The sequence below is a fragment of the Pristiophorus japonicus genome, chromosome 8, assembly GCF_044704955.1.
Source record: "Pristiophorus japonicus isolate sPriJap1 chromosome 8, sPriJap1.hap1, whole genome shotgun sequence".
NCBI lineage: Eukaryota > Metazoa > Chordata > Chondrichthyes > Pristiophoridae > Pristiophorus > Pristiophorus japonicus.
The window spans coordinates 79,501,525-79,517,892 of NC_091984.1; the positions used below are offsets into that span (position 1 = coordinate 79,501,525).

The following is a 16,368-nucleotide window of genomic DNA, read 5'->3' on the forward strand; positions in this document are numbered from 1 at the left end:
CATTTAACTTCAATCAATTTAAACTTTAACTGTCACCAAGGTGATGCCCACCATTGATGTATGACCTGCACACCCAGCAGTGTGTGAACCTTGTAAATAACACCAATGTTCTTTCAGGCAAAGTGATCATTGATGAGCTCCTGACGTCAGGCTCTTGCAGCTATCATGCCACCATGGGCCCTTTCATGCGGTCTACAGGGGGGTGGGGGCATGGCTTCAGCGTCAGCCTGATTGTCTGGGCCAATGTCAGCATCTGCCCCCTCTTCCTCTCTCTGGTGAGGTGAACTAGGCTTATCAGACAATTCTTGTCCCCTCGTGATAGCCAAGTTGTGTAGCATGGAGCAGACCACCACGAATTGAGCTACCTGCTCAGGGTGGTAAAGCTTCCTGAGTGGTCCAGGCATCTGAAGCGCTGCTTCAGCACTCCTATAGTTTTCTCAATGATATTGCGGGTTGCTCTGTGGCTCTCATTGTATCACCCCTCGGCTTTGGTGTGGTGTCATGCAGGGGGGTCCTCAGCCAGCTGGCGAGGCTATATCCTTTGTCCCCAAGCAGCCAGCATTGACCTTGTGGTCAGATACAGTGCTCTCACGCAGGATGTGCGCATGATGGATGCTGCCTGGAAATTGAGCATTCACTGCCAGTATAATTTGCTGGTGGTCAACAACCAGCTGGACATTCAGCAAGTGGAATCCCTCGCGGTTCCTGAAAACCTCAGCATCCTGAAAAGGTGCCCGCATCGCGATGTGCATACAGTCTATTGCTCCCTGCATCTTGGGGAAGTTTGCAATTCTGGAGAAACCTAGAGCCCTCTCACTCTGTGCCTCCCTGGTCATAGGGCAGCTGATCAAATCCCTCCTGCATACGTACAGGGCTTCAGTGACCTGTCTAAGACAGCGATGTATGGCATGCTGAGAAAGTCCGCAAATGTCTCCAGCTGTGGCCTGAAAAGAACCCGAGGCGTAGAATGACAGTTCCGTGGTGACTTTGACCTCGACAGACAGTGCAGTACTGATCAGCTGGCATACCTCAATGATAACCTCTTTGTGGAAACGCAGACTTCAAAGGCAGGTGGTGTCGGGCAAGTCGAGGTAAGAATGCTTCTCCTTGTACTTGTGGGGGGTGTAACGTCTGGTCCTCCTCATCTGTTTGTCACTTCGTTCATTGGGCACATACTGCAGTGCAGCGTTCCTTCGAGTCTGCTGCATGTATTTGGTCACCAAGAGAGGGTGAGAAAGGACAGGCCCCATTGCAATAGTTCTCTGGTTTCCACTGATTGCACACAAACAAGAAATGTCCTGATGAACACACCTCTTCAATTCCAAACAGTCACAGTGTGATCAAAATGTTTTTAGAGATGTTCACGTCAACGCCAACGACCTGCAGAGTACATCTGAACTCCACTGAGATTGAAGCACAGCAGCCTTTAAAAGGACGTGACATATGATCTACAACATGGCGTCCATAACGCTGTGACTCATCCCGGTTAGTTCCACTTTTTGTGGGTGGTTTTTTGAGCGAGCAATATTGTGGGCGAAATGTGTGCGAGGTGCTGAAATTGACGATGGGCGATCTCTATGGCCACTAGTTTGGGTAAATATGCTCTTTACGACAAAAGTCGATGGGCGTTAATATTGAATCTCAGCGTTAATTCCGTGTGGAAAGTAACGCTGGGCGATATTATGGGTGTTGAATTCGCCCATCCTGGTGATTCCACCCCCAAAAAATGGGCGGGTGGTAATATTTTTTTCGGCGTTAAGCACATGGGGAAAGTAACGCTTGGCAATAATTTTCCTAAAAATGCCTGTCAGTTTTCATTTTTTTGCGAAAATGGGCGATATATGGGTGTTATACATTATTTCAGCGGTATAATGGGCGTTAAGTGGGCGTTAAGCATGCAAAAAAAGTGGTTCTAGCCCCATAAGTCATCTTAAAGTTTAAGTGATCTTAAAGTGTAAATGTTGTCATATTAAAAGGTTTTTGCAAGTTATGTAAATTTATAACTTTATAAGTGATCTTAAAGTTTTTAAGTGATCTTAAAGAGTCATATTAAAGTAAAGTTAATTACAAAAATAATTTTATTACAGTAAAATTAAGTACATTGTAAACTTTTGAATAAAATATATTTTACATTAAAACTGAATCATGTTCCATTAACACAACACAACATTACGGAACAGCTCCAAACAATAAACATGTCCATGTGGAATAGTTGTCGCTGAGCCCTCGGGCATCAATAAAGCGTTCACGGATCAGCTGCTGGCGCAAGGCTCGAGCAATCATTAAAGGAGCACGATGGCCCGCCCTCCTCCACCGTCGTGCTCCGGCCTCAGGCACTTACATGGCTTCCTCATCCTCCTCCACCTCCTCCTGTTCATCACCTGCAGCTTCCACATCATTATCATCAGCCATTCTCACCGCAGGTGGGTCTTCTTCCACTACCAGCTGCTGCTGCCTCATGATGGCTAAGTTATACAGCATGCAGCACACAACAGTGAACTGACCAACAATCATAGGGGAGTATTGCAAGTAGCCTCCGGAATGGTCCAGGCATCGGAAACGCTGTTTCAAGATGCCAATGGTTCTTCTATGATGCGGTGCATCGCAATGTGTGACATGTTGTATTGACGGTCAGCTTCGGTCCGGGTTACGTGTAGGGATGTCATGAGCCAGGTGGCGAGGCCGTACCCTTTGTCTCCCAGTAGCCAGCTGTGTCCTTCTGGCTGCTTCTCAAACATGGCAGATATAACGCTGTCACGTAGGATGAACACATCATGGGTGCTGCCAGGGTAACTTGCATCAACTGACGTGATTCGATGCATGTTGTCACACACAAGCTGCAAATTAATGGAGTGGAAGCCTTTTCTATTCCTGAACATCTCGGAATCCTCCAACAATGCTCGCAAAGCAATGTGGATACAATCAATGCAGCCCTGTACCTACGGGGCGCAACGGACATGATTTTTGCAGTGCGACAGCTGCAGGAAAAATACAGGGTACAGCACCAGCCCTTATACATGGCCTTCTTTGACCTTAAAAAGGCCTTTGACACTGTCAACCACGAGGGTCCATGGAGTGTCCTCCTCTGCTTCAGATGCCACCAAAAGTATGTCACCATCCTCCGCATGCTCCATGACGACATGCAGGCTATGATCCTTACCAACGGATCCATCACAGACCCAATCCACGTCCGGTCCAGGGTCAAGCAGGGCTGCGTCATCGCCCCAACCCTCTTCTCAATCTTCCTCGCTGCCATGCTCCACCTCACAGTCGACAAGCTCACTGCTGGAGTGAAACTAAACTACAGAACCAGTGGGAACCTGTTCAACCTTCACTATCTCCAGGCCAGATCCAAGACCACTCCAACCTCTGTCGTCAAGCTACAGTACTCGGACGATGCCTGCGTCTGCGCACACACAGAGGCTGAATTCCAAGACATAGTCGATATATTTACTGAGGCGTACGAAAGCATGGGCCTTACTCTAAACATCAGTAAGACAAAGGTCCTCCACCAGCCTTGCCATACAGCACTGCCCCCAGTCATCAAGATCCATGGTGTGGCCCTGGACAACGTGGACCACTTCCCTTAACTTGGGAGCCTCCTATCAACAAGAGCAGGCATTGACGACGAGATCCAACACCGCCTCCAGTGCACCAGTGCAGTCTTCAGCCATCTGAGGAAAAGAGTGTTTGAAGACCAGGTCCTCAAAATTGTCACTAAGCTCATGGTCTACAGGTCCGTAGTAATACCTGCCCTCCTGTATGGCTCAGAGACATGGACCATGTACAGTAGACATCTCAAGTCACTGGCGAAATACCACCAACGATGTCTCCACAAGTTCCTACAAATCCCCTGGGAGGACAGACGCACCAACGTTAGTGTCCTCGACCAGGCCAACATCACCAGCACTGAAGCACTGACCACACTTGATCAGCTCCGCTGGGCAGGCCACATAGTTCGCATGCCAGACACGAGACTCCCAAAGCAAGCGCTCTACTCGGAACTCCTTCACGGCAAACGAGCCAAAGGTGGGCAGCGGAAACGTTACAAGGACACCCTCAAAACCTCCCTGATAAAGTGCAACATCCCCACGGACACCTGGAAGTCCCTGGTCAAAGATTGCCCTAAGTGGAGTAAGTGCATCTGGGAGGGTGCCTCGCGTCTCATCACCGAGAGCATGCAGAAATGAAGCGCAGGCAGCGGAAAGAGCGTGCAGCAAACTAGTCCCACCCTTCCCTCAACGACTATCTGTCCCACCTGTGACAGAGACTGTGGTTCTCGTATTGGACAGTACAACCACCTAAGAACTCATGTTAAGAGTAGAAGCAAATCTTCCTCGATCCCGAGGGACTGCCTATGATGATGATGATGTACCTTTGGGAAACCAACAATCCTCGAGAACCCCACAGCCCTGTCATGGATTGTTTGGGCGGTCATTGGAAACTTGATAAAGTCATTCCTTCATGCATACAATGCAGCCATGACCTGGCGAATGGAGACATGTATTGCATGTTGAGAGATGGCGCACACATCTCTGGTTGTAGCTTGAAACGATCCGGAGGCATAAAATGAAAGTGCAGCTGTAACCTTCACTTCAACTGACAAAGCAGTCCTCCTGATGCTTCTCGGCTACAGATCTGGTCTCAGCAACTCACAGATCTCACGGACAACTGTTCTGTGGAAACGCAGCCTTCTGACACATTCTGCATCACTCAGGTGCGGGTACGAATGCCTGCCTCAAAATTGCCGAGGCGGGTAAGGCCTCCTGCCAAGCAGCCTACGGGCTCTGATGTTCGTGATGTGATGAGCTCTAATCAATTGCCTTGAACGTAGCACAATAATGCAGAACACTCGCACAAGGTATGGCATTGCCCCCATACTTAAAGTTAAACTTTCAAAGAAGCTCAAAATGGCAGGAAAGCAGGCAGCACAGGTTCACAGTTCTCTCTCTCTCCCCCCCCCCCCCAAGGTCTGTATAGATGGGCCACACTCAAAGGTCTTTTGTCCTCTCCTCTCTCCCTCCCCCCCTTGAGTCTTGTGGCCTCTCCCTCTTCCTTCCCCCCCGCCACACCCGAGTCTTGTGACCTCTCTCTCCCTCCTCCTCCCTCCCCCCCCCCCCCCACCCACCACACCCAAGTCTTGTGACCTCTCTCCCTCCACCCCCAGCCTCTCCGTTGAATTGCAGCCTCTCTGTGGCCCCTGATACTTGCCAGGTTGCTCCCTCCCTCCCCCTCCCCAGCCTCTCCACTGAATTGCAGTCATTCTGTGGGCCCCGATGCCGGCCAGTTCAATCGCTCCCACCCATAGCCCAAGTCGAGTGGACTCCCGTACTGGCCCACTGCCTTCCCGGGCCAAGTGTGGAAAGGTGAATTGCAGTTTGATGTTGAAGGTTGGACTTTAATTTTTTATTTCTTCTTATTTTAATTGTGGGAAGAATGGTTTTGCAAGTCTGTTCCCTAAGGCTTGGTTGGATCAGGTCCAGGTCCTCTCCGCTTCCCGTCCCTAGCCCAGGCCAAATGGCCTCCGATGTACTTACCTGCACCGATTTCTTTAACTCTCCACAAGGGTTTTCTCAAGTGGCCACATACGCTGGCCTAAGTAGAAATGGAGTAACCATTAGCTGGCCAAAGTTGCCTAAATGGCCAGAACTGGCATAGGTGGATGGTAACGCCCCCTTTTGAGAAAAAAAACTAACCTAAAAAAAACGTAACTAAGTGAGTTAAGCTGATGCAAATTGATTGAGGAAACTGGAGATTTTTAAGTTAGGCCAGAAAAAGCAGCCGACTCCAAAAAGAAGAGCAATTCCTGGGGAAAATTGAGCCCAATATTGAAAGCCATGTTAGTCCTTCTGGAAATATGTGTGAAGGTTACTTATCAGGACACCATTGTTACCTGTCTCCTCTTCCCTTCCTCCAGCGGTGCAACAGGAACCTTTCTCCGCTGCGGTTTCCAAGTTGATGTGTCTTTGTGGGTCAAAGTTCTGCAGTATGCAGCATATAACAATAATCCTTGGAATCTTTGTTGGTCCATATTGCAGTATGGCCCAGATCCATCTAGGCTTCCAAAGTACTACTTCAGTATGCTAATGTTGTGCTAGATGATTTATCTGGTGGATGCATGCATGTTATTATATCTCTAACATTTTCCAGTTCTGATGAAAGGGTACCAACCTTAAATGTCAACTCTGTTTCTCTCTCCACAGGTACTGCCTGACTGGCTGAGTATTTCCAACATTTTCTGTTTATATTTCAGATTTCCAGTGTCTGCAGTATTTTGCCTTTAACTTTATTGTATTTGTATTCAGTTGATGCCCTGGTATGCTGCCCATATCATAATCCATGGTTCCCAAGGATGGACCTGACTATCGAAGAACCACTGAGTATTTCCTTTTGTGGATTGGATAATGGTGAATTGCCTTGAAATGAAGGCAGCATAGCCTTTGAAGTGAGCATTAACTTGTCTAATCTGTTGCTGAATCTGAACCTCTCTGCCTCGCTCTCCTCCTTTAAAACCTTCCTTAAAATCTACCACTTTGCCAAGATTTTGGTCATCTGTCCTACTATATCCTGGTGTGGCTCGGTGTCAATTTTAGTTTGATAACACTTCTGCGCAGCGTCTTGGAACATTTACTACATTAAAGGCGCTATATAAAAGCAAGTTGTTGTTGTTGATGGTCACAAGCAAATTGCACATGCAGAGTGGAATATTTTTTTATTCCTCTTAGGCAGTCCCTCGGAGTCGAGGATGACTTGCTTCCACATTAAAAATGAGTTCTTAGGTGACTGAAGAGTCCAATGCGGGACCTATAGTCTCGGTCACAGGTGGGGCAGATGGTGGTTGAAGGAACGGGTGGGGAGCCTGAGTTGCTGCACGCTCCTTCCGCTGTCTATGCTTGACTTCAGCTTGCTCTCGGCGATGAGACTTGAGGTGTTCGCTGCCTTCCCGGATGATTTTCCTTCACTTTCAGCAGTTTTGGGCCAGGGATTACCAGGTATCGGTGGGGATGTTGCACTTTTTCAAGAAGGCTTTGAGGGTGTCCTTGAAGCATTTCCTCTGCCCACCTGGGGCTTGCTCCGAGTAGAGCACTTGCTTTGGGAGTCTCATGTCAAGCATGCAGACGATGTGGCCCATCCAATGGAGCTGGTTGAGTGTGGTCAGTGCTTCGATGCTGGGGATGCTGTGTGAAAACACTGACGTTGGTGCTCCTATCCTGCCAATGCAGAGTCTTGCGGAGGCAGCGTTGGTGGTACTTCTCCAGTGTTTTGAGGTGTCTGCTGTACATAGTCCATGTCTCTGAGCCATACAGGAGGGCGGGTATCACTACTGCTCTGTAGACCATAAGCTTGGTGCCAGGTTTGAGGTCCTGGTCTTCAAACACTCTCTTCCGAAGGTTTCACTGGCGCACTGAAGGCGGTGTTGGGCCTCGTCGTCGATCTCTGCCCTTGTTGACAGTAGGCTCCCGAGGTATGGAAAATGGTCTACGTTGTCCAAGGCCTTGTCATGGATTTTGATAACCAGGGGGCAGTGCTGTGTGGTGAGGACAATTTGGTAAAGGACCTTTGTCTTATGGGTGTTTAATGTAAGGCCTATGCTCTCCTATGCCTCGGGTGAAGGTGTTGACGATGGCTTGGAGTTCGACCTCCTAGTGTGCGCAGACGCAAGCATAGTCTGCCTACTGTAATTCAATGATGGAGAATGGGATGACCTTGGATCTGGCCTGGAGATGGCAGAGGTTGAACAGATTCCGGTTTATCCTGTAATTTAGCTCCACTTCAGCAGGGAGCTTACTGAGGGTGAGATGGAGCATTGCAGCAAGGAAGATCGAGAAGAGCGTTGGTGCGATGACACAGCCATGCTTGATTCTGGTCTGAACATGATTTGCGTCTATGGTAAATCAGTTAGTCAGAATCACGGCTTGCATGTCATCGTGAAGCAGGCGGAGGATGGTGACAAACTTTTGAGGGCAGCCGAATCGGAGGAGGACACTCCATAATCCCTCATGGTTTACAGTGTCAAAGGCCTTTGTGAGGTCAAAGAAGGCCATGTACAGAGGTTTGTGCTCCTCCCTGCATTTCTCTTGTATTCACGTAGGTATTGGCAATGTTTAATGGATGTTGTAGATCCATACATGTACAATTTATAAGCCCCTAGACCTTCAGGAATCCTGCCTCTCTAAGATTGCAAAGCGCTCTGATGTTGCTATCAGTTGTCCATGGGAAAGGTGGTGAAATTGTTTGCCTGTGGAAACAGGGCATTAGTCCTTATTTGACACATCTAGGGACAGATGATCGACTTGTGTTGCTAATGTCTGCAATGGAATCCTAAAATTGAATTAACCAGTAGAAAACTGTAGGTTGTGCATCTGTGATTTACCAATAAACCGCCCATGTGCGAAGCCCCAACAGCGACATGATCTTTCGGAAACTGTCACCTCTCTCGACTGATTCTAGCAATGGCTGCACCTTTTAATTCACAGCCTAACATAGCCAGAGTCCAATACAAATGGAAAAGCAGGAAACTCGGAACTACTGAGCCACAGACGCTCATTGTGAGATTTGTTCATGAGCTCACTTGGAACTAGGTGGGCCTACTTCCATATCCAAGGAAATGTGAACGATTGTGGTTACAGTCGCTACTATTTTCTCTCTGAATTCCTTCAGTATTCTCGGATGCATGCCTTCAGGCTCCAGTGTTTTTTCCATTTCAATTCCACCATTTTTTTCAGTATGACTTCCATATTTAGTTATACTATCTGGTTATTTCTCCTCTTGTATCTTTTCATTACCATTATCGCACTCTTTTGTGAAAACTGGCAAAGTACTCATTTAGTATCTTCTTCATCCTGCAGGAGATTTAATTTTTCATCTCCAATCAGTCCTACTTATAGGAACAGGAATAGGCGATTCAGCCACTTGGGCTTGCTCCGCCATTCAATTAGATCACGGCAGATCCATACCGCATCTCCATTTTGTCACTTTTGCTCCTTACCCCTTGATACCCTCACCTAATAATAATCTATGTATCTCAGTCTTAAAAGCTCAAATTATCCTAGCCTTTGGGGGGGGGGGGGGGCGGTGGGAGGGGGCAGGGAAGGAGTTCCAAATTTCTATTACTCCGTGTGTGAAAAAGTGTTTCCTGATTTCAGTCCTGAATGGCCTAGCCCTAATTTTAAGATTATGTCCCCCTGTTCTTGATTTCCAATCAGAGGAAATAGTTTCTCAGTATCTACCCTATCAAATTCCTTTAACGTTTTAAACACCTCGATCAGATCATCACTCAATGCCTACACTCAAGGGAATACAAGCCAAGTTTATGCAACCAGTCCTATAAGCCCCCATATCATTCTGGTGAATCTGCATTGCATCCCCTCGTAGGCCAATATATCTTTCTTGAGGTGTGGTGCCCAAAACTGAACGCAGTTTTAGCATGCATTCTTTAAGCATTCTTTTATCTTTTATTTGTTTATAAAATCCTTTACTATTTCTTTTTAGAACTACAGGTACTGCTACCACTGGCTTCAAACATCATCCATGCATCCAAAAATGTTATTTTCTAAAATAAATTTAACTAATTTGCATTTGAATGAATCAATACTGTTGGCTTCCATCATCTCCCTAGAGAGCCTAATCCATAGATTAATCACTCCCTCACAGAAATATGGTTTCCACAGATTCGTTTTGAATTTATCCCCTTTCAAGCGCAGGCCGTATCCTCTGGTTCTAGACAAGGTGAAATAGCTTATTATGGTCTACATTATGTAGTCCCTTTAGAATCCTAAAATTAGCAATCATATCACATCGCAACCTTCTCTTTTCCAGTGAGAATATGCCCAATTTACATAAATCGCTTTTCATAATCCAATCCGTCCAATCAATCTCTTCTGTAATATGCTAATATTTGCAGGGCTATGGGAAAAGAGTAGGGGAATGGGACTAATTGAATAACTCTTTCAAAGAACTGGCAGACAAATGGGCACCTTCTGTGTTGTAAAATGCTATCATTCTATAATAGCTGGAACATATATCGAAACAATGTGAAGGAGAACAAGTTAGGAACTAGTGGTGAGCTACTCTACAGTCAATAAAAATTACAAATGGCCAAGCTGAACAAAAATACCAGCGTTTTAAAGAATGTGCTTGTATATCCTCTTTTCAGCTCTCAAAGCCATTTCCCATCCATACAATATTTTGTGTTCTAATATAAAGTTTTGGTAGTTCAATCATTGTGCTTATTATAATGGCCTATTTCAAGTTTTTCTTACTTTGCTAGGTTACCTGATTTTATCATTTTTAACTCAGTAGGACAGTCTATAAAGACAAAACTATTAACAAATTAGCTATTTTATTAACAATGATCAAAAATAATAAGCACAGAACAGATTGTGAAATTTGTAACAAAAACATCACACATAAAGTTTAAGCATAATTAAAAATACAAAGATCACATTTTCAAGTCCTTGCAACATTACTTTTAGGTAGAGCGTTGATTTTGATAATGTCATAAAATGACTTGAGACATATCTGTGGCCAGGATATTCTGGGCTGGTATTGGTATGCACTTAGCATCATTGCTACGGTTTCCCCTGTTGACAGTAAGTCCATTATTTCACTTTACAGATTTTTTGCAAAAGCTTACAGGGGCATTAATGTCACAAAATATACTCAATGCCGGCTGGAATATCTCTACCTCATTAGTAAAGGACAGGATGGATGTCTCCATCATACCATCCTATTTCCAGGAATACAATCATTCAGGAAATGCCACATGATGATTATTGCTGTATCAGCAGAACATTTCACTCTTTTACAATTCATTTGTTTTTTTTTTAAACCATATTTTGCTAATTTTCATTGGCAAAGGCTGGAAAAATTCTAATAAGCATTCATCAGATTTATTTTTCTTCAAACTGAAGTCCTCAGTCACTTTATTCTGCCTACACTGGCAATAATTGATATCACTAATATAGGTGCCAAGTAGGAAATTGGTAAGACAATCTGAAAATGAATGCAATAATAATCCAGAGAAAAATGTATTCCAAGCTACTGAACAATTTATAAATTATGGAATAAATTTGTAGGGAAGCTGAAGATCCACAATATCACTCCACCAGCATTAGGTGCCGAGGAGTGCCCATCGGGAATCTCTGTTTCTGACCCTGCCAAAGTATTTGGAGTCAGTGAGAAGTTCTTCCATTAAAATAATCCAAGCAGGTGCCGTGCCACAATGGGAACAGCCTGGGTGCCCAGCAGAAGGGGGAGAATGGACAATGTAGCCAGAGATAGCTGCATGGATTGCCACTGGCCAAATGTATTTTTTTTTTAACCTGCCCCAGATCTTACAACTGGATCTGCAACTTCTAGGAAGGTCCAGGCCAGGATGAGGACCCTTATGCCTAGTTGAGTCCAATGTACTGGTCACTTAGCCAACCCAGGTACAAGGACATTTCTAATGGGAGGTCTCTCCCTGCCTCCACCTAATGTCAAGGGCCACGTTCTGCCCCAAACAGGCCCACTGGAAACTTGGAATAGAGACCAAGACCCAGCCTAACTGGCTCCCAGCCCAATTTCTGGTACCTCTGCTGCAATCCCAGCAGATTTATGCTGGTACTGCGTTGCCAAGGGTGCAGATTTTCAGCCTCAATAACTTTTTTAAAAGTTCTCTTATTGTCATCATACAGGTTCATCGTTTTGTCCAGCCCCTCCAACTAGATGGAAGCTCCAGATCATAAAATTAACAGCAATAAGCAAAAGTTCTGTAATAATAACAAAAATATTTCCAACTGAAGTTTGGAAGATATTTTAAAGATGCTAAGTTTCTCCTAGAAGTTTTAAAGAGAAGATAATTCTAAGTTGGATGGAAGAAGAAGAGAGCTCTAAATACGAAGTGCTACTGAAATTTATATTTGTAATATTACTTATCAAAGATCTCCTAATGTCTAGGTGAAATTATTAACACTATCACACAACCCAAAGAAATATGACATTTCAATCTTTAAATAATCCAACACTGATCAGCGGTTTTGTGTTGTAATGAAAGTAATTTCCCATATATCATTTCCCCCCTTTAACAACTGACAAAGAAAGTTTGAGAAAGTGACATTTTTCCTTTGGCACTTGAAAAATGACAGACTGCCGTATTCAGTTACTCCAAACTTTATACTGAAGCTGGGTTTATTTGATTAGTAGCTGCCATTTTAAAAGGGTTTGGTTCATGGATTTGTACAGTACTCTGATGATGAGTCAGAGTAAAGAAACTCCAACTTCAGTCTTATTTCATTTCATAAAGCACCAAGAATATTGATTACATTTTCTTGCTATCATATAAACAAGCTGACAGAAAGAACATGATCATTGCTCCAGTATTTTGCATTTACAGATAACATACAAACATAAACTATCAGAACATTTTGAACATATTTATTCTTTTACTAGAAAGATCCCCTGCGGCATTATCCATGGAAAATCAGGACAAAATGATTTCCTTAAGAGTGCTGTTGCAGGGATATGGGGATCTTATAAAACACCATCTAGTGGTTGAATTGTGCAGCTGTCGGTGTGACTGATAGCTAGCTTTATATTGAGAAAATCCTATTGAGTTACTGCTTAGAGGTATGATACTGAGAAGTGTAGAGGATCAGAGGGACCTGGGAGTGCATGACCACAGATCCCTCAAGGTAGCAGGACAGGTAGATAAGGTGGTTAAGAAGGCGTATGTGATACTTGCCTTTATTAGCCGAGGCACAGAATATAAGAGCAGGGACAAAAGCTCATCAACCTAAAACATTAACTGTTTCTCTCTCCACAGATGTTGCCTGACTTGCTGATTATCTCCAGCATTTTCTGCGATTATTTCAGATTTCCAGCATCCGCAGTATTTTGCTTTTATATTATATAAGAGCTAGGAGGTTATGCTTGAGCTGCATAAAACACTAGATAAGCCACAGCTAAAGTACTGTGTACAGTTCTGGTCACCACATTAAAGGAAAGATGTGATTGCACTAGACAGGGTGCAGGGGCGATTTTACGAGGATGTTGCCAGGACTGGTGAATTTTAGCTATGAAGAAAGATTGGATAGGCTAGGGTTGTTTTCTTTGGAAGATAGAATGCTAAGGGGATATTTAATTGAGGTGTATAAAATTATGAGGAGCTTAGATAGAGTGGATAGGAAGGACCTATTTCCCCTAGCAGAGAGGGGGGCATAAATTTAAAGTAATTGGTAGAAGGATTAGAGGAGAGTTGAGGAGAAAATTTTTCACCCAGAGGGTGGTGGGGGTCGGGCACTCAATAAGTGCAACCCTCATTGTATTTAAAAAGTACTTGGATATGTACCTGAAGTGCCGTAACCTACAGGGCTACAGACCAAGAGCTGGAAAGTGGGATTAGGTGGAAATATCTTTTTCAGCCGGCAAAGACACGATGGGCCAAATGGCCTCCTTCTGTGCCATAAACTTCTATGATTCTTTGACAGAATGATGGTTCCAAATAAGGAGTGCACAATATTCACAGTAATTATGCTATAATTAACCACAATAGAATCATTAATAGAACAATTTATTACATTAGAAAATATTTTACTAATTGATTCAAATACGTGTAAATTTGAAATACACACAAGCTGTTGATTTCATTCTGTGCCATATAGAGCATAGTATATTTGTAGAGATTATAACACAATCTAAGTTTGGGACTCAGATTGAGGATGTTTATACAGGCATCATATTCTGTAACTTACTGTGCTCTGAATATGTCTAACAATGAAGAAATGAAGGTGATGCTGTGCAACTTTAATTTGAGAGTGTTCTGTTAAGTTATGATTGCCATTTACTAACTTCCTACAGACACACTGCCAATTGCTGTAGTGTGAACTTTTCCATTGGCTGAAATGGTGAATTGGGAGGAAGAGAGATTGAAAAGTCCAGGGGATAATTCAGAGCCACACATAATGAAGACGGTGAAGTGGCGACATTAGGACTACAGTCATCCAGAGAACTGAGGAGACCATCTGAAATCCATCCCCCAAACACTCATTTAGTGTCAAACAATTGGAGGTGACAGTCCAATTTCTCTTATGATGGAACTATTTACTAAGTTTAATTACAGATTGTGATTTACCTTGCTTGAAAGGAAGCTTCTAAACTTTCTTTACTCGTGAAACAGTGGTCTCCATTGCCAACAACCACTTCTACTCTGACCCCACCCTCCCCGGATCTGGGGACACATCATTTGGTGCATTCAATCCATGTTAGAACAGCTGCATCAGGGGAAACTATTTTCTGTGAGTGATGCTAGTTATTTGTTCTTCACATCCTTGCTCTGTAATAATGGTTGTATTTTGTTGTAACCTTCCTGAATGTCCAATAAAATGGAATTATTCAAACAAAAACACTTAATTGTTTAAGACCCCAGTCAGATTCTGACCTGTGGTTGTTAAATAACTCGTAACAATTGATAAGTACTGTTATTTCCCAGTAATCTACTATTGATTGTTTACTGTGAAGTCATAATAGTTAATGGTTCAGTGAGGTTATCATCATGCATCAATTGTATGAAGTTGTTTGGTTGTCATGTGTACGAGGATAGTCACCATCAACAACTATAGATGGAAATAGAATAAAGCTGTCCCCACTGAACACCACAGTATACAAGAGACATATGGGATGCAATGCAGAAATATAATGGTTGTAGGAATTGTAGGTTGGGCCTGTATTCATTGGAATTTAGAAGAAGAATGAGAAGTGATCTTAGGTGAAACATTTAAGATTCTGAGGGGGCTTGACAGGGTAGGTGCTGAGAGGATGTTTTCCCTCGTGGGGGAATCTAGAACTAGAGGGCATAGTTTCAGAATAAGAGGTTGCCCATTTAAGACGGAGATGAAGAGGAATTTCTTCTCTCAGAGGATCATGAATCTTTGGAATTCTCTACCCCAGAGAGCTATGGAGGCTGAGTCATTGAATATATTCAAGGCTGAGATAGACAGATTCTTGAACAATAGGGAAGTCATGGGTTATGGGGAACAGGCAGGAAAGTGGAGTTGAGGCTAAGATCAGATCAGCCATGATCCTATTGAATGCTGGAGCAGGCTCGAGGGACCATAAGACCTACTCCTGCTCCTATTTCTTATGTTCTTAAGAATTGGACAATGGTTATAAACTGCAATTGTTCTTGCATTTTCTGACATGATTTGAACCATTGTTGAGTTTCTAACATTAACACATTTATGAAATGATACCGCGGCGACTGGTAATAAACACCTTTAACATAGGTATTCCCATTTTTCAATATTCTTTACTGTCACATTAGTTTTGCCACAATTGTCTGGCTTACAGTTTGATTTCTCTGACCTTGAAGTTATTACTTTTTGCATTTTCTGAATTTACTTAACCTTGCAGCTGATGTTAATCCAGTTTTTTAATCTTTAGGTAGATTCCATTTTTGGATCGGAGGACCAGTTCGGGTATTTTAAGTGGTCGTTTTGTTTCATCAATTTCCAGTTCAAATCGACTAAGAATCAGAGCGACAGCCACCTTCATTTCATTCATGGCAAAATGCTGACCAATGCAGTTCCTGCAAAAGAAGTCAAACAGGAGACAGGTTTTGAATCCAACTTCATGGGAAATCTCTGAAACCAGAAATGTATTTATTGAATTACTACATAATCCTAAATCTAAATGAGGGAAGTACCTACGTAATTAACAGTGCCTCTCAATCTTCCACTGTTCCTGTGTTTTACATTTTCAAACTACTTGTCAGATGCAGATTGAGAGAAGACACTTGTGTAAACTGATCTCTTCAATAAGATGAAGTTCCTCTCTGGGGCTACATAGAGTGCTGTCAACAGTTCAATGTTCTCATTAATAATATCGCTGGAGAGGAATTTGCTACCAAATCTCAGCTCCTATTTGCTTCTCACCAGTAGTTTCAAAGCATAAACAACATGTATTTATATAGCGCCTTTAATGTAGTGAAACGTCCCAAGGCGCTTCATAGGAGTATTATGCAGTAAAAATTTGACACTGAGCTGCATAAGTAAAAATTAGCGTAGATGACCAAACGCTTGGTCAAAGAGGCATCTTGTAAGTAGCATCTTGAAGGAGGAAAGAGAGGTAGAGAGGCGGAGAGGTTTAGGCAGGGAGTTCCAGAACTTGGGGTCTAGGCAACAGAAGGCACGGCCACCAATGGTTGAGCAATTATAATCAGGGATGCTCAGGAGGGCAGAATTAGAGGAGCGCAGACATCTCGGGGGATGGTGGGGCTGGAGGAGATTACGGAGATAGGGAGGGGTGAGGCCATGAGGAATTTGAAAATAAGGATGAGAATTTTGAAATCGAGGTGTTGCTTAATCGGAAGCCAAGGCAGGTCAGCGAGCA

The 16,368-nt window shown here is 43.8% G+C and overlaps 1 protein-coding gene across 4 annotated transcripts in view; it reads right to left on the reverse strand.

Annotated features, from left to right (window-relative positions):
• Positions 1-10,349: 10,349 nt before the first annotated feature.
• The window catches only part of cyp4t8 (cytochrome P450, family 4, subfamily T, polypeptide 8), a 167,450-nt gene continuing 161,431 nt past the window's right edge, over positions 10,350-16,368 (reverse strand). For 2 of the 4 annotated variants that reach the window (XM_070886964.1, XM_070886965.1), the window contains one exon: positions 10,350-15,565. In XM_070886964.1, coding sequence (XP_070743065.1) covers positions 15,397-15,565 — 169 coding nt within the window. In that variant the 3' untranslated portion in view covers positions 10,350-15,396. Of the gene's footprint in view, positions 15,621-16,368 lie in introns of all 4 variants that reach the window. The other 2 variants (XM_070886968.1, XM_070886967.1) reach the window with 2 other exon arrangements.